At 50.7% G+C, this 21,178-nt stretch overlaps 1 protein-coding gene across 3 annotated transcripts in view; it reads left to right on the forward strand.

Annotated features, from left to right (window-relative positions):
• Window positions 1-5,408: 5,408 nt before the first annotated feature.
• ERBB2 (erb-b2 receptor tyrosine kinase 2) overlaps window positions 5,409-21,178 on the forward strand; it is a 41,779-nt gene continuing 26,009 nt past the window's right edge. For all 3 annotated transcript variants that reach the window (XM_073325686.2, XM_073325687.2, XM_073325688.2), the window contains exon 1: window positions 5,409-5,616. In XM_073325686.2, the coding sequence (XP_073181787.1) occupies window positions 5,529-5,616 (88 nt within the window). In that variant the 5' untranslated portion in view covers window positions 5,409-5,528. The remainder of the gene's footprint in view (window positions 5,617-21,178) is intronic.

Consider the following 21,178-nt stretch of genomic DNA (forward strand, 5'->3'; position numbering starts at 1 on the left):
ACCCCCCACCCTGGGCAGAGAGGGTCATGGGAAATAGTGTCAACCCCCCACCCAGGGCAGAGGGGGTCATGGGAAATAGCGTGTTACCCTCCAGGGCAGAGGGGATCATGGGAAATAGTGTATTACCCTCCAGGGCAGAGGGGATCATGGGAAATAGTGTCAAACCCTCCCACCCAGGCAGAGGGGATCATGGGAAATAGTGTGTTACCCTCCAGGGCAGAGGGGATCTTGGGAAATAGTATCTATCCCCCAGGGCAGAGAGGATCATGGGAAATAGTGTCTTACCCCTCCAGGGCAGAGAAGCTCATGGGAAAGTGTCTATCCCCCCTGCAGGGCAGAGAGGATCAGATACACTAGGGTGACCAGATGTCCCAATATTATAGGGATAGGCCCGATATTTGGGCCTTTTTCTTATATAGGCACCTATTACCCCTCACTCCCATCCCGATTTTTCACCCGTGCTATCTGGTCACCCCTACACAGACACTGAGGTTCATGGGAAAGTATCCCACACACACCCCTAGAAGAGAGGATCATGGGAAATGGTGTCCGTCTCTCCAGGTTGAGAGGCTTATGGGAATGAATAACCACTCTAACCACTAACTGCTCTAACCACTAGACCCCAGTCCCGTCAGAGCTCGACTAGCTCAGCACACACAAGAGCAAGGCCCCTAGATTTCAGTGGACTGCCTCTGGTTTGCCATTTCTAAGCCATTCCCTATGGCATCTTCCCAAAGCCCTAATACCAAAGCAGCAGCTGCAACCTGGGAGACATTCTTCTGTTTGCAGTAATAGGGCTGGTATCCTCTTGGTTGCAGCTGCTAGATGGCAACATGATCACAAACATACAGGCAGGTCTGTGTTCAATGCAGCTGCAGAGTCCTATCCTGATCCTGCCCATTTTCCCCTCAGAGACGGACAGGCCCAGCACATCAGAGAGTTAAAATGCTAATGTCTAATGCTACAGTGAGGGACAAAAGTAGGGAATGAAGGTAGGAGAGGGAACAAATTGCCCCACAACAAGGCCTTGTCTACACATGGACATTGCACTGGTTTAACTTAAATAGGTTTTTTAACTGATTTACTTAGACAAGTGCAAACCTTGTGTGGACACATTTTGGTTTAAAGAGTAGTTTATTTTCATTTATCTTAAACTGATTCCTAATCAACATCAGGCAAACCAAAACCTGGTTTAAATCAAAGCCAGCACACCCACATGGCCTTTTGCACCAGTTTATTTAAATCAGTTTAAAATCACACCTTCAGTTAAACCAGCAACAACTTTCTCATACGGACAAGAGCTCAGTTAAGCACATGCAAATCTATGTGTAAACAAGGCCCACAAATGATAATGCCTTAATGCCAAATTGGCAGAGGGTTTGATTTGGAAATATCCAGGCCAAAAGGAACTTCAGTTCCTCCACCCTCTCCCCCAAGACCCTTTCAAAACAAAGCTGCTCTCTCATTGACCAGTAGTTCCAGGGCAGTGCTCACCTAACTTAGTTCTATCTTGCAGAGTAGATGGGATCACACTGTTTGTAAATTGTGTCCCTGAATCAGAGTACAGCTTTCAGCCGGCTTGGCCCCCATCTACACTCCAAGATGCAAATGTGTTGTAACCATCTGCATTCATGCACTGTGACAAGGTCCCCTGGGACCCTCTTCGTTTTTCTCTCTTGCCTGCACTGTCTCAACCCTTGGACCTGTCTCGGTCTGCCCCTGCCCACTCTTTCACACACATCCCAACGGCAACACAATTGCACGGATTGTAAAGTGGTGCCTGGCTATTATCAGGTGCAGATTACAGGGAACTCGAGCAATAAACTCGTTTTCCTGCCTTCGTTTTCCCTCCCCTTTTCAAACGTCCGCTGGAAAAGGAGAAAAACAATAACAACAACAGATGGACATTTTTTTTTTTTTTTTGGCTGCCTGGAAGGCTCAGCGGAGGCTTGAATGGAGTTCATTCTCTAAGAGCCCCTCCTGCTTCCAAGATTTTCTTCCCCAGGGTCTAATCTCTCAGGCCGACTCCTCCCCCAAACCACCCTCTCCTGACCACACTCTCCTCCTTATCTGAGACAGAACTGTGGCAGCCCATTATAGCCCTGATGACGTCTTCCAACCACACAAGGAAATTAAAGGAGGGCTGCCAAATATAGCAAGCTCTTCTATTAGTCTGTCTTCTGAGGCTGGGAACAGGAATCAAACACCAACTTCCCAGCTGCGGGATCCTGCCAGATGTGCTAATACCTGCTCAGATTCAGATCACACATGTTATCCAGAGATATACCCTCTGGGACACAATCCAACTGCCCCACACTAGGCATCTCCCCTTAGGATATTAACAAGCAGATTCCCCACCCTGCACTGTCTGTTTAGGATATTCATAGAATCATAGAATATCAGGGTTGGAAGGGACCTCAGGAGGTCATCTAGTCCAACCCCCTGCTCAAAGCAGGACCAATCCCCAACTAAATCATCCCAGCCAGGGCTTTATCAAGCCTGACCTTAAAAACTTCTAAGGAAGGAGATTCCACCACCTCCCTAGGTAACGCATTCCAGTGCTTCACCACCCTCCTAGTGAAAAAGTTTTTCCTAATATCCAACCTAAATCTCCCCTACGGCAACTTGAGACCATTACTCCTCCTTCTGTCATCTGCTACCACTGAGAACAGTCTAGATCCATCCTCTTTGGAACCCCCTTTCAGGTAGTTGAAAGCAGCTATCAAATCCCCCCTCATTCTTCTCTTCTGCAGGCTAAACAATCCCAGCTCCCTCAGCCTCTCCTCATAAATCATGTGTTCCAGTCCCCGAATCATTTTTGTTGCCCTCTGCAGGACATTTTCCAGTTTTTCCACATCCTTTCTTGTAGTGTGGGGCCCAAAACTGGACACAGTACACCAGATGAGGCCTCACCAATGTCGAATAGAGGGGAACGATCACGTCCCTCGATCTGCTGGCAATGCCCCTACTTATACATCCCAAAATGCCATTGGCCTTCTTGGCAACAAGGGCACACTGTTGACTCATATCCAGCTTCTCGTCCACTGTAACCCCTAGGTCCTTTTCTGCAGAACTGCTGCCTAGCCATTCGGTCCCTCGTCTGTAGCGGTGCATGGAATTCTTCCGTCCCCAGTGCAGGACTCTGCACTTGTCCTTGTTGAACCTCATCAGATTTCTTTTGGCCCAATCCTGTAATTTGTCTAATATTGACTAGAAATACTCTCTTGTACTCAAGATATTGACCTCTGTTTAGAATCCAGAAAATTACAAAGAAAACTAGTTTCTTCTTAACAAGATACTTTCTCTGGGGCCTTTTATCCAAGGGCCTCAAGCTTTCAGAGCATTAAGTCTTGCAGCCTCCCTTATTTAAGTTTTATTAAGCTATTTTAGAGCAGGGGAAACTGAGGCATAGTGAGAGAAGTGACTTGCCCTAGGTTACACAGCTGGGTTAGTGGCAGATCTAGGAACTGAACCTTGGTGTCCTCTTTTCAGTCCCTTATCACTAGACCAACTGCTCTTGACTTATGATAGTGACTAGTTAGTCCCTTCCTCTTGGGATAGGTTCAGATCTAGCTCCTGGTGAACAGTGAATGGAAATTATCGCCATCTGATGGCTGTTTGGTGGCTTGTGTAAATGATTTTGGGGGCCTCAACGAGGGACTATCTGAGAAAGAGGGTGTTCTCTGTGGAAAATTTTAATGAAAACCATTTTTTTTTCATTTAATTTTTTCATGGTAAATTTCATCTTTTTGGTAAAAAAACAAAAACACTTTTTAATTTGGAAATGCCACCATGGTGCCTCATGGGAGTTGTGGTTTGGGTGCCTTGTGCTCCCCTTTTGTTCTGGGGTCTGGGCTTCATTGCTGGACTACATCTCCCATGTGACCTACATTTCCCATGATGCATCACAATCTCCTCTCCTGATCCACTGAGAGATGGTGTTGGGCACCCTGATGGATGGTGTGGCATTTTGAGGAAATCTACTACCTTCTGTATGAGGCAAGGATTCCCTCCCAGAGAAGCTCGGAGGACATATTTTCATAGATTTTCAGGCTATTCTGATTGTCTAGTGGTCTGACCTTCAAACTGACCTCCTTGGTCTTCCCGTGCATCCCAATGAGTCAGAATGGCTGCAGCAGTCTGAGTCCTCTCCCAATAGGCAGTGATTGGCCCAAGGTACGAAATTCTGATCCAATCTAAACTCTCCTCACGTTGTGAGGTGTTCAGATGCAGGGGTTTGGTTCAGGCTCAGCTCTATCAATTGGGTTGAATTGACAACATCTCCTGCGGTGATACTCTGCCAAGTTCCACCCTCAAACCAAATTCTGCCCATCACTAAGTTCATGGAGGACAGATCCATTAATGGTTATTAGCCAAGATGGTCAGGGACACAACCCCATGCTCCAGGTGCCCCTGAACCTCTGATTGCGAGAAGCTGGGACTGGACAACAAAGATAGGTCACTCAAAATTGCCCTGTTCTGTTCATTCCCTCTGAAGCATCTGAAACTGGCCACTGTCAGAGACGGGATACTGGGTTAGATGGACCATTGGTCAGTCACTTTGCTTCCAGCTCTGCATAGTCTCACCAGCTCTCTCCTTTCTCACATACCTAGATCAGCAGCAAAATGGTTAACAATGTTCCCCTGAAATAATCATTAATGATCATTAGTTTTCAGAGTTAAAATACACCGCCAAGGGCAGTTCATGCCTCTTGGAGCCATTGTTTCAGGCTGTCCACAGATTCAGGTACAGATCACTGCGGAATGAGCTCAGCACCCTTATAAAGCAGAGCAGGGGGCCAGAATTTTCAGGAGGGTTCTGCACCCACAGTCAGGGGAGATTTTCAAGTCAGCTGAGCCTCTCTGTTTCGGCCCAGAAAGATGAGGTCAGATATTCAAACTGCACAGCACCCAACCACTCCTGTTGAAAGCCCTCTTGCAAATCCAGCTGCTTGTTTAGGCACCTGGAGAGTTGCACCCTTTTGGAGATCTGTCCCTAAATCCCAGAACCCCTGGGCAGCGGCTGACGTCCATCTCCCGGTTCCCTTGATCTGGAGGGAGTTTCCCTGCTCTGGAGTGGTTGTTAGAGCAGTTTGCAAGCCTCCCTCACCCCAGGAGAGATTTTCCAATGTGTACCCCTCAATCAGCCCTTTTAGTTTTCGCTCTCATCCTCTTTCACGACATCTCCATTTACCCCGATCTGTCCCAGGGCAGCCCAGACTGAGACCAAACAAAAGAGGCAAAGAGAAAAGTGAAATCAGAATGACCCTGCCGCACCAGGACGGAGAGAAGTGCTTTCTTAGGAGGCACACAATGGTCTTGGCATGCTACAAGGAGTGAGAATGCCTAGCCACTCCCAAGGGAGTTGGAATCCAGCTCGGGGGCGCGCGCGGCACGTCTCCGCCGCCCAGAGGAGGAAGTCCTGTGCAGGAATAAAGTTGTGGATCTGAGCGTGCAAAGGAAGGGAAACCCACCCAAACTTTCTGAGAAGACCCCTCTCTGGTAGAAGCTATGGGTTGCTGTCTGCAATGAAAAAGATGATCCTTCCCAGCAGCTGCTGTTTCTGCATGGGGCTGCTTTTAGCCTCTTTCTTGCCGGGCTGCTGGAGCACAGAAGGTGGGTCAGATTTGAAAAAGGAGAGAGAGAGAGAGAGAGAGAGAGAGAAAAGCAAGCTTGTGTGGGACGTTAGCAAAGAGAAATTTCAGATCAGGGAGAGAGATTTCAGGATGTGGGCGAAGAAAACTCCGAACAAGCACACGCAGCCCCGGAAAAGTAAGGGGGGAGGGGGGCACACCCAAAAAAACTTTGTCTGAAGTTTTGTGGAACTTGCATAAAGAAAGAGACCTGACCTAGTTGAATGATCTTTAGTGTCGTTACTCAAAGATCTACTGAGAAGGCAGAAATGAATCATTCCACCCAGCAGAGTGAGGTGTGAGGGGGAGTAGGGGGAGCGGGGGGGCGAAGAGTTTGTTAATTACTTTCGCGATCATGACATTGACTGGGTCCCATGAGTCCTAGTTGAGCAAGGATTTAGCTGGAGCTTTCACTCGTCAGAGCAGGGCTGCCGCTTCAGTGCGGGAGGGTGTTTCTAGATGTTGCCCTTTTGTGTTGTTTGAGACACGCACGAAAGGGCGATCGCTGTGCCCCTTTCCCAGGGACCATTACACCAGTCAGACGTGACCAGAGAGGCAGAGAACTGCGGCTGCATCAGGAGTGTAGGGAGGGGGAGACTTGACTGGTTTTGAAAATGGTTTCTTTCATTCCCCTTTCTCCTTGTCGCTGTTACAAGGAATGAGTGGGTTTAAAAACTAGGGTCCATGGAACTTGCCTAATAGCCCAAAGGCAATCACATGCAGACACTCAGGTTGCATGATGCAGAGATCTGGAGTGAGTTGTGTGCCTAATCACTGCATGGTAAGGGAAGGGAGTTACCCATCTGATTGCTCTGTACAGCAGTAGATGGCAGGGTCAGACTTTACACACTCTGAGGTGCTGGATGAACTCTAAGGGCTGAATTTGTCTCTTTAATCGTATGTTGCTCTGTGTGCAGAATCATCAGAGGCTGAATCTCCAGGCCAGTCATAGTTTACCTGGGCAATTGTTTTCTATCTCACTCACACATTAAATAGTCTGGAAAGGAGTTTATGTTACAAGTTTTGGAGGCTAGGATTCTAGCCTGTTTTTGTGAGGGGGCTGGTTGAAAGTGAATGCTTGTTTTGCATGTTTTTCAAAATGTACAATGGGGAATTAAGTGAGGCCAGAAAGATTTGAGATTTTAGCCAGAAGGCAAGTTGTTTATTGAAAATGTTACCACCTCATCCATCTTGTCTGCTGTTTACAGTGTCAAGCTGTTTATTGTATTTGAATACCGTGGGGCTGCAACTTTATTGATGCAGTTACATTTTGTAGCTCATTGACTGTCCAGCTCTGTTGGATGAGAGGACAGACAGGAAATTCTAGGTGCTGATTCCCAAGGGAGATATCTGGTATGTCGGATTTAGGTAAATGATTCATAGCACCTTATGCACAAACCCAAATCTTTACTAACTGGTAGTGTTTGTTTTCTGATGTCTTAGTTCAGTATGAAGTTGACCTGCAAATGGGGCAGGTCTACTTTAAACCCGTACCTAGGCCCTAGAGTCCCTGTAATACACTATATTTAGGGATAATAGCTCCTGGGCAATCTGGCCCTCAGAGAACAGTATTTTATAAAGGATCTCTCATCCTGAAATGCTTCAGAGACTTTACATATACAGGAGTAACTTCACTCACAAGGTGAGATGCAGCCAGTTCTGGGGTGGAACACATCAGCTGCCTAACAGCACAGAGCAACACTATCCAACAGTTTGAGGGAGAAAGTGAAGGGGAAAACTCCTTCACTTGAATCTGCAGGAGTGAAGGGGGATGTAGGGTGGCAGAACGTATTTACTCAGATTGGAATTGGCATGGACAGCCAGGTTAACCCCCCTACTCCCAAGGGGAGAAAATCCCACAGGATCTTTAATTACTTCAGCTGATATCTCAGACAAAAAACAGCACCAGTGTGCCCCTTACTGCCATGGTGGGACATTGGTTCAGAAAGAGCATCACCTACTGACTTGGGAGCACTGCTTGGGTTTTCCTGTGTGCTTGTGTGTATCTCTCTGCCCCATATACATTCCATCTAGGCCCAACCCTGCTAAGCTGGTGAGATCCAAGCATAAAGTGGGCACTGAATTCTGAATCACCTTTTCCAATTCACATGCCAATAAGATGCTTTGTGTTGGTCGGGATCAGAATATCTGAAAAACTGTTTAAGTTAATTGATCTCCCTAATTTCCCAGGAGAGGGAACCTGTTCCCAGGAATGGGGACATCCTGGCAGGGCCTGAGTTACAGTGTTCCAAAATAAACAGTGATAACACCTCTGACGTTAAAAAGAGTCACTGCCCCAATCCTGCAAACACTCGGTCCATCGGGTTACAGAGTCACTGTTGGTTACGGTAGAATTACTTTGGACACTGAGAGAAACTGAGTCTGATAACATTTAGGGCACAAGGTCAGGCCCGTCTGTTTACACAATGGGTGATTGCAAGGTTGTGTGCAGCTTAACCCTGGGGTGAGTCTGCGTGTGTGTTGTTGGAGGATGTTTTGTGCGTGATCCTGGAATCAGTGCATCTAAAAATCTGACTAAATTAACTATCTCCAACGTACTGGTCAGGCCATGGAATCATCCAGGTTAGCAGTGGGAAAAGCCCTGTTAAATTATCTCATCCTCCCAGCAGGTTCAGGATTGTTCCGTGGGTCTATTCTCCGTGCTTGCACAGTCCTCCAGTTTTAAGCATCTGTAGAGATGGAGCACCCAGACTCTTCCTTAAGATCCAGTTCCGCAGCTGAATGGATCCCTCCATTAGGAATCTTTGCCCGTAGAGTCATCTCTTCAATTCACTCTCTCCAGACCCTGCTTAGATTTATTTTTTTTTAAAATGGTGGCTGTTATTTTAATGTAGATAATAAATAATAGCACCCACAGGCCCCACCTGAGATCAGGGCCCTATTGGGCTTGGCGAGGCATAGCCCTATAGTAAGACACAATCCCTGACTGAAGGGCTGATGTCAAGGATCACAGAGTGTGCTCTGCTTTGTACCCCTCGGCAGTCTTCTAGTGATAGGCCCATTTCACTCGAGGCAGAATCCTGCACCTGTGCCACTGGGTCCCTGGGTGATAGCACCCCGGTTTCTCCCCGTGGCTCCAGTTTTGGCTTGGCTCCCTGCAGGAGGCTTCTCTCTCAGGAGCTGCGTAACCAGATAATTTATGCAGCTACACAGTTCAGCCTTTTCAAAACAAAGTATTATTTATTACTCGATAGGAACACAGTTGGGAGAGAATTGGGTTAAAATAACAAAGGCCAATACGCATGAATCTTACCTAATGACAGGTTTCAGAGTAGCAGCCGTGTTAGTCTGTATCCGCAAAAAGAAAAGGAGGACTTGTGGCATCTTAGAGACTAACAAATTTATTTAAGCATAAGCTTTCGTGAGCTACAGCTCACTTCATTGGATGGCATGCATCTGATGAAGTGAGCTGTAGCTCACGAAAGCTTATGCTCAAATACATTTGTTAGTCTCTAAGGTGCCACAAGTCCTCCTTTTCTTTTTATGAATCTTACCTACACTTTGTTCTTTCCTTGTAAGCTTTGGGCAAGTTGCACTCAGCTGAGACACCCCTACAGCTGGCCTGGGAGAGACAGACAGCCCCCTCAGCATCCTCTCTGTGCATCTCTGTCAGAGATTCACCTCCTGCTCGTGCTGCCCGCTCACTACCCTTCCTCTCTAGGTGGGGGAATTTTAATGGTTCAGTGTCCCTTTGATCCTAGGCTTGAGCCTGGGAAAAATAAACCTGCTAGCCTAGCTGGAGACAGGCAGATGGGCATTTCCCAATTAATAGCCTCCCCATTTCCCGTCCCCACCATTGCTCCTTGGAAGACCCTTGGTATTCTCTCTGGAGATACCTTCTCTCCATCATTGTTTCGTTTCTTGTCTGTTTCCCTTCCTCTGATTTAATGCCATGCGATCAGGGAAGATAATATCAAGCAGGTAAACTAAGGCACACATAATTATTAATAAAAATAATACAGGACTCTCCCACGCTCGCCACAGCGGGTTAATAGAATATAGAGGCTTTCATAGCTAAGTGGCCTGTTTGAATCCAGTCCAGGTCAGTAGCAGTTACAATCTGATGGCTTTTTCAGTGGCAAAAGTGTGATGAGTTTGTGACACCTCAGTCCAATTTGCAGTGGAGAAGTGTTGGCACTAATTGGAACGCTTATTAGCAGGGATTGAAAGCTAGACTCCCTGCTCTGCCGAAGAATTGTTCCCTCCAGGTCAGGTTTGAGAGCTGTTAGCAGAGTTTGATGCATGTTTGTGTGGGGAGCTCTCCCCACTGCTCTGTGGTTAAACAGAGGCCTTCTGTCCCCCAGGTTTTTAAACAGGTTCTGTGCACACGAGGCATTTAACATCAGTATAAACAAGAGGCCCTTAGCCTCCCAGCGAAATGTCCGGTGCTGACTGCATGAGTGAGCCTTTAATGATTGATAATTGACTAACCTTGCTGGGAGCCTGGGCTGTCTCACATTCCTATGCAACTTTAACAACCTGCACCCAACTCTCCGCCTTTGGCAGCCAGCTCCCTTCAGATTCACTGCCAGGGGCGCAGAGCACAGCTGGGAGAGAGGAGACCCCCCCCCCACCTCCACCACTGCCCTCAGGCCAGCCTGGTGAAGCGGGATGTAGCAGAGGAGGCGGACGGGGAAAGGGACAATCTTCCTGTAATGGATGGATGGATCTCAGCTTGGCACCTGCTCAGGGATGTTGCATCTCGGGCTGTGTAGGTGGGATGCACTCTCCCAGGAGTGCTAGTTGTACTTCTCCGTCCCTTAGTATGTGGGTGAGATGGGACCATAGTCAGAGCATTGATTCCACCTCCTGAAACAGCAGGGTACAGCCCCTCTCCCCTCAGAGAGGGCAGAGCAAATAGGGCAGCACTCAGTGTCTTTTCTTTTTCTAGTTTAAATGCTGGCTGGCCAGCCCTGGAGGCCAACGCTTCTTAGCCTATCCCCAGAACAAGGACAGTCCAGAAAACAGCAGGGCGCGCTTTCCATGCCCTCCCTCCCTACACGGCATCCCCGCAACCTGTCTTGTGCCTGACCCCCAGGGGGAGTTGGGTCTCTACCACCTGCTTAGCCCTCGGCGGAGGCTACCAATAAAGGGATTCGCAGGTGCTGAGTGTGATGCTTCTCTGTGCTGCTTGGTTTATTCAGTCCAGAAGCTGAGATTATCCTAAGAGAGTCAGGCACTCAGTGCCCACTGAATTTCCCTTCAGAAATGCCTCCCTCCCACAGGCTCCTTTGAGCAACCCTCCCCTGGTTAGCAAATGGCTGCAGAGGCAGGATGGGCCCGGCAGGTAGGCAGCTAGCCAGGGATTTGGGAGACTCAGCAGGTTTAAGTCCCTGCTCTGTCACTGTGCCCTGCATGACCCTGGGCAAGTCAGTTAGCCTCTCCGTGCCTTAGTTTCCCCATCTGCACAGTGGGGATAAGTACCTTGCCTCATGTGGCTGTGTGAGGACAAATGCAAAGACTGTGAGCTGTTCAGATGGGGTTCAGACCCGCAGATAAATAGACTAAAAGGGGCATTATACGAAACGTGAGGCGACGCTATTGATTTATATGGATCCATATGGCGATAAAAGCTGCCCTGTCTTATTCGTAGGTGCACACGCAGCAGCTTTGAAAAGAGAGGCCATCAGACTAAAGCCAGACACTGCCCCACCAGCAGTCCCCCCACAAACCTCAACTCCCTTCCCAGCATGGCACTGACCCTCTTCCAAAAGGCAGAGTAAACAGACAGGCCTTGCCTCATGCCAGGAAGGTCACCAGACCCTGCGGGGAGCGGGAGGAGAGGATTGGGGATAGGAGGGTGAGACTTGGAAGCCAAAGCTCATGGATTTTGGAAGCCTGATTCCATTTAATTGTAACTGGGCATCTAAATCCAGCTTTGAGAAGCCTCCCCTGTAAAACGTACTTGTGCTCCTGGGGCCAGGTGTTGGTAAAAGGCCAGCAGCTCCCACTGAACCCTTGTGAAAATCTGGCCCTGTCTGCAGGTGCTGGGCCCTTCTGGCCTTTGCCCCACCAAAAGCTGCCACAGTTCATTGTTCTCTGGAATCCTACACCAATCTCTTGATTAGCAGGTGGATTTAGACCTTGAGCTTTGGCTGCAGGTGATGGCAAGAAAGCGAAAACAAGCTATCTATGGGAGATGGGACCCTCCCCCTCAAATGATTCCCCTGGCAGCATGAAGCTTTACATACTCTGTTCTGCTCTATGCACTGGGCACGCGCTTGGATCTGTTCTGGTCAAACGATGGTCCCCAGGACTGCTCCCAGGATCCTCTAGGAAACACCACACTCCTTCGAGAGCCCCACCTCCCTCTGCATAGCACAGGTGCTGCTCGAAGGGGAGAAGCTTCCAAATCCAAAAGGGATTCCCACATCATGCTGCCCTCCATGTGCTCAGTTGCGGGATCAGGAAATTGGGGAACCCCTGTGATGGTGCAGAGCTGAGCCAGGAAGCTCACAAGGACAGATCAGATCAGCCCCTGGCATTAATTATTCTCTTTCCCTCTTTATCTCTGCAGCCTCTGGGGGATTCCTCTCTGCGTTAGCCTAGCATGAAATACAAATCTGCCCTGGCCCAGCTTGTTCCAAAGGTGACCTTTAAACTTCTGCCACAGCAGAGATCTCCCACACTCGGACCTCTCCTGAGCCTCCCTGTGTCCCAGCAGCAGCTGTTAAATGTTCAGAGCCCTGCTTGCTGGGCCTTGGAAATGCAGCCAGTGGGGAGGGGCAGTGGCTACTCTGAGTAGAGGGGTGGGTTAGGAATGGGTGGGAACAGGAAATGCGGGGGGGCCTGCTGGCTTCCCCAGCTAATGGGGCTGGAGATCAATGTATCGATGGATATGTGGTTGGTGCAGTGGTTCCCAGCCTGCCATGCTCTGCCACAGAGTTTGGGCCACTTGCGATGGCAGCAGCCACCCTGGGGAGGGCTAGCGGGACAGAACCGAAGGGGTCGGTCACCGTTTGGCTCCTCAGAGTCCAGTCGATGCTCCCGTCGGGGTCAGGTACTGCCCCAGAGTGCTGGCAGGGCAAGGTGACGTTAGCAGCTGCACTGTGGCAGGCCCGAGGGGATGGCAACGAAGCCGCGGAGTGAGGAATAGCGCCGGGGGTTGGCAGGAGGAAAGGGCAGAGGACACAGAGGAAGCTGAAGCCAGGCTTAGCACGAGAGAGAGCAGCAGACAATTACATCAAGTTTAGGAGCCCAGGAGCTGGACAGCAAGTTGGAGCCCCCCAAAGGGATCAAGGAGGCGGCTCCAAGCACAGACCCCCGGGGGCTCAACTCCTTTGCGCCAGGCCAGAACTCCTCGCCTTAGCACAAACCCAGACAAGGGACAGCTCAGAATCAGGCTGCGCAGACACGTCCTGTGACCCAGAGCAGGCGGGAGGCTGCTGGACGCGGCTGGCTTTACGCACGCGGCATGCCATTGCTGGGCAGCTGTTCGGCCCAAGGCGAGCTGTCAGTCAGGCCGCGCGGGGAGCGCCCTGTTTGCTGTCCCAGCCCACAGGCTGAAGGCTGGGGAGGGTTGGTAATTTACCACTGTGGAGGTGGGGTAGGACTGTTTGAGTTGGAAAGGAACAAGGAGGGTTAGGAACCTTTCCCTGAAGTTACAGAGCATCTGTGACAAAGGGAGAGGGAAAAAACCAGCATCTCTCTGAATCTCTGTGTGGATCATTTTTTTCCAACCTGGATTTGAAGTCCCAAGCCTGCAGGCTTCCCAGCCCAGCCCAGGACAAATCCCTTCTCCCGGCTGCTCAGTCACGTAGCCGACGCTGCCCGAGCTTTTCAGGAATCTGACAAATGGAATCCCAGCTCCCGTGATCTGTGGCGAGCAGCCAGTGAGCTTCTGCTGTAGGGTCACAGGGCAAAATACCAGCACTGCTCTCTGGGGTGCATGACAAGGCAGTTTGCTTTTACTGGGAGGGACTTGGGGGGCACAGAGTGAACCTCATCAGCTGCTGCCCCTTTCCTTCCTCCCCATCCCCACCTCAGTAGCTGGCAGAGAAATGTTTGCCCCTGCTTCTATTTTTTCCCCATAATTCTGCATCCTGGAGAACAGCAGAATTAAACAAGTCCACAAGGCTACCAAATGGGAGGTGAGAGCAAGGTGTGGTGTGAGTCAGGACTCTTGGGTTCTGTTCCCAGGTCTGGGAGAGGGAAGTGTTTCCTACTGATTAGAGCAGGGGTGCTGGGCATCAGAACGCATGGGTTCTATTCCTGGCTCTCCCCGTACCTGCTGTGTGACTTTGGGTCAGTCAGAGCATCATGTTGTGCCTCAGTTTCCCTACCTGCCAAATGGTATAACTTCCTTATTCAGCACTTGACGACCACCTGCTGCACATACGTTAATTTAAGCTTAAATTCATTAAAATGGGGATAATAAGCCTGGCCTCTGGGAGTATAGGGCTTATTCGTATGTACAGAGCTTTGAGATGCTCACATGAAAGGGACATGAATAGAAAATTCCCCAGTGATCAGTCCTGGGGCTCGATTCCCCAGCTGGTGGAAAGAGTTGGGGGAGGGCAGGGGATACCAACCGAGCTGATCGAAGGGAAAGGAGCAGGCTTGGGCAAACTAGTCTCTGTCCATCAGTTTTCTACAAAGGGGAGACTGGAGTCACAGCACTTGCATGACCAGAGATCCAGCGGGCAGCTTCAGCAGCAGCCTGCTCCATTCTCTAGCTTCTCTGTCTCTACCCTGTCAACGGCTAGCAGAGCACCCTCCCTGTAATCACCTGCTGTAATCCCTGCTGCAGCCCTGGCTGGCTGGAACCCCAGCAATCCCCCCTCACCCATGTGTGGGCAGTGGGGAGCCAGGAGAGGCATAAGGAGAGAGCTGGAGAACCCCTCACTTCACTCCCTGCTCTCCCCATCCGAGCCCCTGTATTTGCCAGCCTAGATTCTCTCCTGGGGGATCAGGCGCGGATCCATTTTACCAGTGCAAAGTCACCACTTGCCTACACAGTCCAGACTGGGGGCGGGGGGGGGGGGGGAGAAGGGGTACTGTTTGCAGACCCACTGGTGCAACAATAGATGTGTGTGTGTGGGGGGGGTGCTGGCTAGCTGCAAACCAGCCCCCAAGAGACCAAGGGGGACAGATCCTGAGTGATGACCCTTTGGATAGCAGAGGTAGCACACGGGCAGTGCGGCCCGGGGGTTATTGATTCCCGGCTATCTTGCTTCTGAGGCACAGTTGCCCCTGTCTCTTGTGGCTGGGAATGGCCGAGGCTATTTGCTGGCTTGCCTACAAGGCGCTGTTCATTTTAATCTGCCCTCATTCCAAGCCCCAGATAAGAGCTCCAGCATCAGGCCTCCCATTCAGCTGGGCCAGGCAGGCCTGAGGCCTACCACCGTCCGCCCGTTGCTAGGAGACTGGCTACCGACATCCAGAGAATGCCTGGCCGCGGGAAGTTGACTTTATTACAGGCCCTCGCGGGCCATTGTCCCCTGTAGAGACCCCGCTGCGGACTAAATGCTGGGAAGGAGATGTCCTCAGCCCGCCTGCCTCTTTGCGGGGGGCGGGTGGGAGAAGCCAAGGAGGAATGGCGTGGTGGTGCTGCCCCCCCGCCACTGTGGGGGCCAAGGGCGAGGATTGCCAGTTTGGGTTGGATGTATTCCTGGAGATTTCATTACGACATAATCTTTAATTAAAGCTTAATCTTTAATTCCTGGAGACTCCAGGGCAAGCCTCCCAAGGATATCCAGCCATTCAGTCTGCTGCAACTCAGCTGCTTCCCCGAGGGGAAACGCATACCCCCGAAAGGAGTTTTCCCTCTGTACTATCCTGATGGGCCACCCACCCGGCTGAACCTATAGGGAAGACCCTGTTCCTCCAGTGAGTTGGTGTAGCCCATTCGTCAGAGCGTGGTACAGGGCCCCCCTCTGTGCCTGATCCACAGAGGAGCTGTCTTGCTCAAACTTAGCTCTGGAGGTTCCCTGGTTCAATCGCCGGGGTGTTGGCCAAGATGGCGGCTGTCACAGAAGTGGGCCCATATCCTGGATTTGAGCTGGAAGAATGGCGAGGGTCAGGCACAGAGGGGGACCAGTAACACACATGCAGCTGTGGGTTACACCACCATCTCTAAGGGAATTGGGTCTCTCAGCCCCACCCCTTCAGGAGTGCTGCTCTAATAGACATTGACCCATCAAGCCCCAGTCTGGTCAAGGAGGAAGATCTCCCAGCTGCTTCCTTCCTGGAGATCACCATCCTCTGGTTGCTGCCCCTCCCTTCTCTAAGATTTGATCCTTTCTCCAGTTCCCTGGGCAGAGTTAGTTTCCACCTCCTTTTCCCCCAAACCCCCTAAGGGATAGCTCAGTGGTTTAAGCATTGGCCTGCTAAACCCAGGGTTGTGAGTTCAATCCTTGAGGGGGCCATTTAGGGATTTGTGGCATAAATTGGGGGTTGGTCCTGCTTTGAGCAGGGGGTTGGACTAGATGACCTCCTGAGGTCCCTTCCAATCCTGATATTCTATGATTCTATGACTTGTCAGTCTGTCTGCAGCCCAGCAATGCAGGGCGGTTGCCTCTTGCTCTAGGGATGGTGCCCATCTTGGCCAACCCACTGGGGTTGAACTGATGGCCTCCACTAGTGTATTGTGCTGCCCTGTGGACCAGATGGGTCTAGGAAAACATCCCACATTTCAGGACTTCAAACGGGACTTGGCGCTGAGTTTCTGGTGCCTTATTGACAGGTTTCAGAGTAACAGCCGTGTTAGTCTGTATTCGCAAAAAGAAAAGGAGTACTTGTGGCACCTTAGAGACTAACCAATTTATTTGAGCATGAGCTTTCGTGAGCTACAGCTCACTTCATCAGATGCATGCCGTGGAAACTGCAGCAGACTTCTGTGTATATATAAAGCCTGCTGCAGTTTCCACGGCATGCATCTGATGAAGTGAGCTGTAGCTCACAAAAGCTCATGCTCAAATAAATTGGTTAGTCTCTAAGGTGCCACAAGTACTCCTTTTCTTGGTGCCTTATTGTCTTTGTGTTTGTAGTATGCAGGCCCTGGCTCATCTTTAAGAAGTAAAATGCTCAATATTTATTATCCTGTTGCAGCTATTTTACCCCCATTTGGTTTTGGTCACTTGGCTTTGGCTTTGAACCTTGGCTTGCCCCCCAGGTGGCACGCACTGCCCGGGGAAGAAGAGGCAGGGCAATGGCCCCTCGAGCCCCCATACCCCCCTGGGTGGCCTGCATCGCTGTGGGCCAGTGGACAGCAGGCAACTCACAGCATGTGGTGACAACTGCAGCAGTTGCAGGAGGCCGGGCGGGGAAAGGCTGCGTCAGGGCAGGCGAGGCGGAGGTGTGTCGGGGAGGGGAAGCTTGGCTCCACAACATTGCGTCAGTCCTTTGACTTTTTAAACACGCCCAACCTGAAAAAGCGGTTCCATCAAAACCTGCAACTGCCTGGGGGTGACCTGCTGCCACCGTCAATCAGGGGAGACAGGGTGAGGCAGAGCCTTGGCCGTACTGCTCTGCGAGGAGTCCATGGTAGCGACGGGGGCCTCAGGGGGGAGCACTTGTGTCCCTGAGCCACCAGGTCCTGTGTTTCTGTCCCAATCCAGGGATTAACAGTATACAGAAATCACCTAGCTCTAGCTCAACCCCAAGGTTTGGATTGGAGGCAGGAATTGCCGGGGCCAGTTTTCTGGCCTGTGCTATGCAGGGGGTCAGAGTAGACGGTCAGGATGGGCCCTTCTGGTTTTAAACTCTGTGAATCTGCCCAGACCAAAGGGGCACCAAGGCCTCTGGTATCCTATGGCCACAGCTCAGCAGAAGGAATGGAGAGCCCCATCACAGAGACTTATCTCCAGGTCGACTGGTCCCTCACCGGGGCAGCCCAGATGCAACAGACACCCTCCTGGCTGACACAGTGGGGACTGAACTGGAAACCTCCAGCCCTAAAAGTAGGAGTTGCTACAGCTTGAGGTAAAGATCCATAACTCCCGTCTGTGGCTTGGCCCTATCACACCCTCCGAACTCCCTCAGACATGAGTTGCTTGGGCAGAAGCTGGGGTACAAGGGTCCTCCCTGTTCCCAGAGCGTCCCAGCAGGGAAAGCCACAGGTGGGGTTTCAGGGTGGGATAAAGACAAACCTCTGTTTCGCTCCCTAAATGATCGACTGAATAGCTTAAAATATTGGCCTCCGTGTGCAGCACGCCTTAAAACTGGGCCCAGAGCTGGACCCCAGCCCTGGCTGGTGCAGGGACTGTTTTGTCTCGGGATAAATGCTAACAAGGGGGTAACTAGTCATTCATATCTTCCCCCCATCAACCCCCAAGAACAGACTGACTTGCTGCTACCGAGGCTGGGCAGCACAGTGGGTGCAGAGACAGCGATGCTGGGGTGAGCACATTAACGGCCTAAGGGCCATCAATGCATCCGGTGAAGTGAGCTGTAGCTCACGAAAGCTCATGCTCAAATAAATGGGTTAGTCTCTAAGGTGCCACAAGTCCTCCTGTTCTTTTTGCGAATACAGACTAACACGGCTGTTACTCTGAAACCGGCCTAAGGGCTGTTTGCTGACCCCCGTGCAATGAGTTTGTGGGGTCTCAGCTGAGTTCCTATTGGACAAACATCCACCTCACACAAAACCCACCATCCTGTTTGGGATTAATTGACCTTTGGCCTCTGTTACCAGAGCTCCTCACCGACTTTAAATGAATTTATCCTCACGCCCCCGTGAGGCAAGGCCGTGCTATTATCCCCATTTTACAGATGGGGAAACGGAGGAAAGGAGAAGCTAAGTGACTTTCCCATGGTCACACAAGGCATCGAGGCCTGGTCTCCTGAGTCCCAGACTAGAACCTTAACTACGGCATCAAGTTCCCCCTCATTTCATACAGTGGCGATAAAGATTGTCCCAACTCCCTTCGTCTTCCAACTCACCCACCGCCCCTCCCCCCATGACCAGCGCAACCTCAGCTGGGGATGTAGGGCCTCTGTCTTCACAAACACGGTCAGCTCCCAGACTGCTGCACTGGGCAGCACAGCATGGGGAGGAGGCGACCAGCCCTCTGTGGAGAAAGAAGTGGTTCCGGACTATTTAGAAAAGCTGGACGAGCACAAGTCCATGGGGCCAGATGCGCTGCATCCGAGAGTGCTTAAGGAGTTGGCGGATGTGATTGCAGAGCCACTGGCCATTATCTTTGAAAACTCATGGTGATCGGGGGAAGTCCCGGACAACTGGAAAAAGGCTAATGTAGTGCCCATCTTTAAAAAAGGGAAGAAGGAGGATCCTGGGAACTACAGGCCAGTCAGCCTCACCTCAGTCCCTGGAAAAATCATGGAGCAAGTCCTCAAGGAATCAATTCTGAAGCACTTAGAGGAGAGGAAAGTGATCAGGAACAGTCAGCATGGATTCACCAAGGGCGGGTCATGCCTGACTAATCTAATTGCCTTCTATGACGAGATAACTGGCTCTGTGGATGAGGGGAAAGCAGTGGACGTGTTGTTCCTTGACTTTAGCAAAGCTTTTGACACAGTCTCCCACAGTATTCTTGCCAGCAAGTTAAAGAGGTATGGGCTGGATGAATGGACTATAGGGTGGATAGAAAGCTGGCTCAATTGTCGGGCTCAATGGGTAGAGATCAATGGCTCCATGACTAGTTGGCAGCCGGTATCAAGTTGGCCCAAGGGTCGGTCCTTGGGCCAGTTTTGTTCAATATCTTCATTAATGATCTGGAGGATAGTGTGGATTGCACCCTCAGCAAGTTTGCAGATGACACTAAACTGGGAGGAGAGGTAGATACACTGGAGGATAGGGACAGGTTACAGAGGGCCCTAGACAAATTAGAGGACTGGGCCAAAAGAAATCTGATGAGGTTCAACAAGAACAAGTGCAGAGTCCTGCACTTAGCAGGGAAGAATCCCATGCACGGCTACAGATTAGGGACCGAATGGCTCGGCAGCAGTTCTGCAGAAAAGGACCTAGGGGTTACAGTAGACGAGAAGCTGGATATGAGTCAACAGTGTGTCCTTGTTGCCAAGAAGACCAATGACATTTTGGGATGTATAAGTAGGGGCATTGCCTGCAGATCGAGGGACGTGATTGTTCCCCTCTTTTCGACATTGGTGAGGCCTCATCTGGAGTACTGTGTCCAGTTTTGGGCCCCACACTACAAGAAAGGATGTGGAAAAATTGGAAAATGTCCTGCGGAGGGCAACAAAAATGATTCGGGGACTGGAACACATGATTTATGAGGAGAGGCTGAGGGAACTGGGATTGTTTAGTCTGCAGAAGAGAAGAATGAGGGGGGATTTGATAGCTGCTTTCAACTACCTGAAAGGGGATTCCAAAGAGGATGGATCTAGACTGTTCTCAGTGGTAGCAGATGACAGAAGGAGGAGTAATGGTCTCAAGTTGCAGTGGGGGAGATTTAGGTTGGATATTAGGAAAAACTTTTTCACTAGGAGGGTGGTGAAGCACTGGAATGCGTGGCCTAGGGAGGTGGTGGAATCTCCTTCCTTAGAGGTTTTTAAGGTCAGGCTTGACAAAGCCCTGGCTGGGATGATTTAGTTGGGGATTGGTCCTGCTTTGAGCAGGGGGTTGGACTAGACACCTCCTGAGGTCCCTTCCAACCCTGATATTCTATGATTCTATGAACAGGATGGGTGTGTATTAAAAGCAGATGCGCATGCTCAGTGACCCGAACCAGAACTCACAACCCTTTGGGGTCTGATCCTTATGGTTTGGGCCCATCTCTGTCATTGCCTTTCCTCGGAGATGCAACTGTTACTAGTTTTGTTTGTCTGGGGTGGGCTCTGACCACCAGCTCTCTTAACAATTGGGTCTTTTTTATCCCCCGGCTTGGACTCTGGCAGAAAATCCCGTGTCCCTCTAGCTCCCCCAGCCCCCTCACTGCACACTGAACGCCAGCCCCTGTCACAGGGATTTGAGAGCTGTCTGTGACATCAGAGCGAGCCACAGGAGTGAGGGTTTCTATGATCTCTAGGCCTGTGGGTGTCCCTCTCCGGATGTGATTAGAAATGGAGCCCCCACGTGCCCCTCCGGTCCGGTGGCTTCCTCCGGAACTGCCTGGCTTTTTTAAATCAGTGTCTGCCGGCTGGGTTTGGGTTACAAAACCCGGGTCTCTGATTTCATGAGCTGCAGTTGGACAGAACTTGGGTTTAACTGCTTCAGTGCCTGGCGTGTGTGGGAGGAGAGTTACGAGGGATTCATGCAAAAATAATGTACCTCTGATACTGCACCATGCACAGCCATATCCTGGGCACGACTGCCCCTCCAGGGCTGTGTGTTGCAATGCCCCATCCGCCAATGCCCCTCCATCCACAGCTTCCCCTCCAGTGCCGCAGCATGCTCGTCTAGGGGGAAAACGTGCTCCTCCATAGCTTCCCCTTGCGCCGCTTGCACCCCATCAAAGTGCCGCTGTTGCAATGGACCACTGGCTATTTAGCAGCAACGGGGTTAAAGTTATGTCAGCCACTGCCTGTCTGCATTCACCCCGGTGTCTGCACACGTGCTGGAAAGAGAGGGGCTATAGGAACCATTCTACTGCCAACCTCCTCCC

Source organism: Lepidochelys kempii, chromosome 27 (genome assembly GCF_965140285.1).
Source record: "Lepidochelys kempii isolate rLepKem1 chromosome 27, rLepKem1.hap1, whole genome shotgun sequence".
Taxonomy (NCBI): domain Eukaryota; kingdom Metazoa; phylum Chordata; order Testudines; family Cheloniidae; genus Lepidochelys; species Lepidochelys kempii.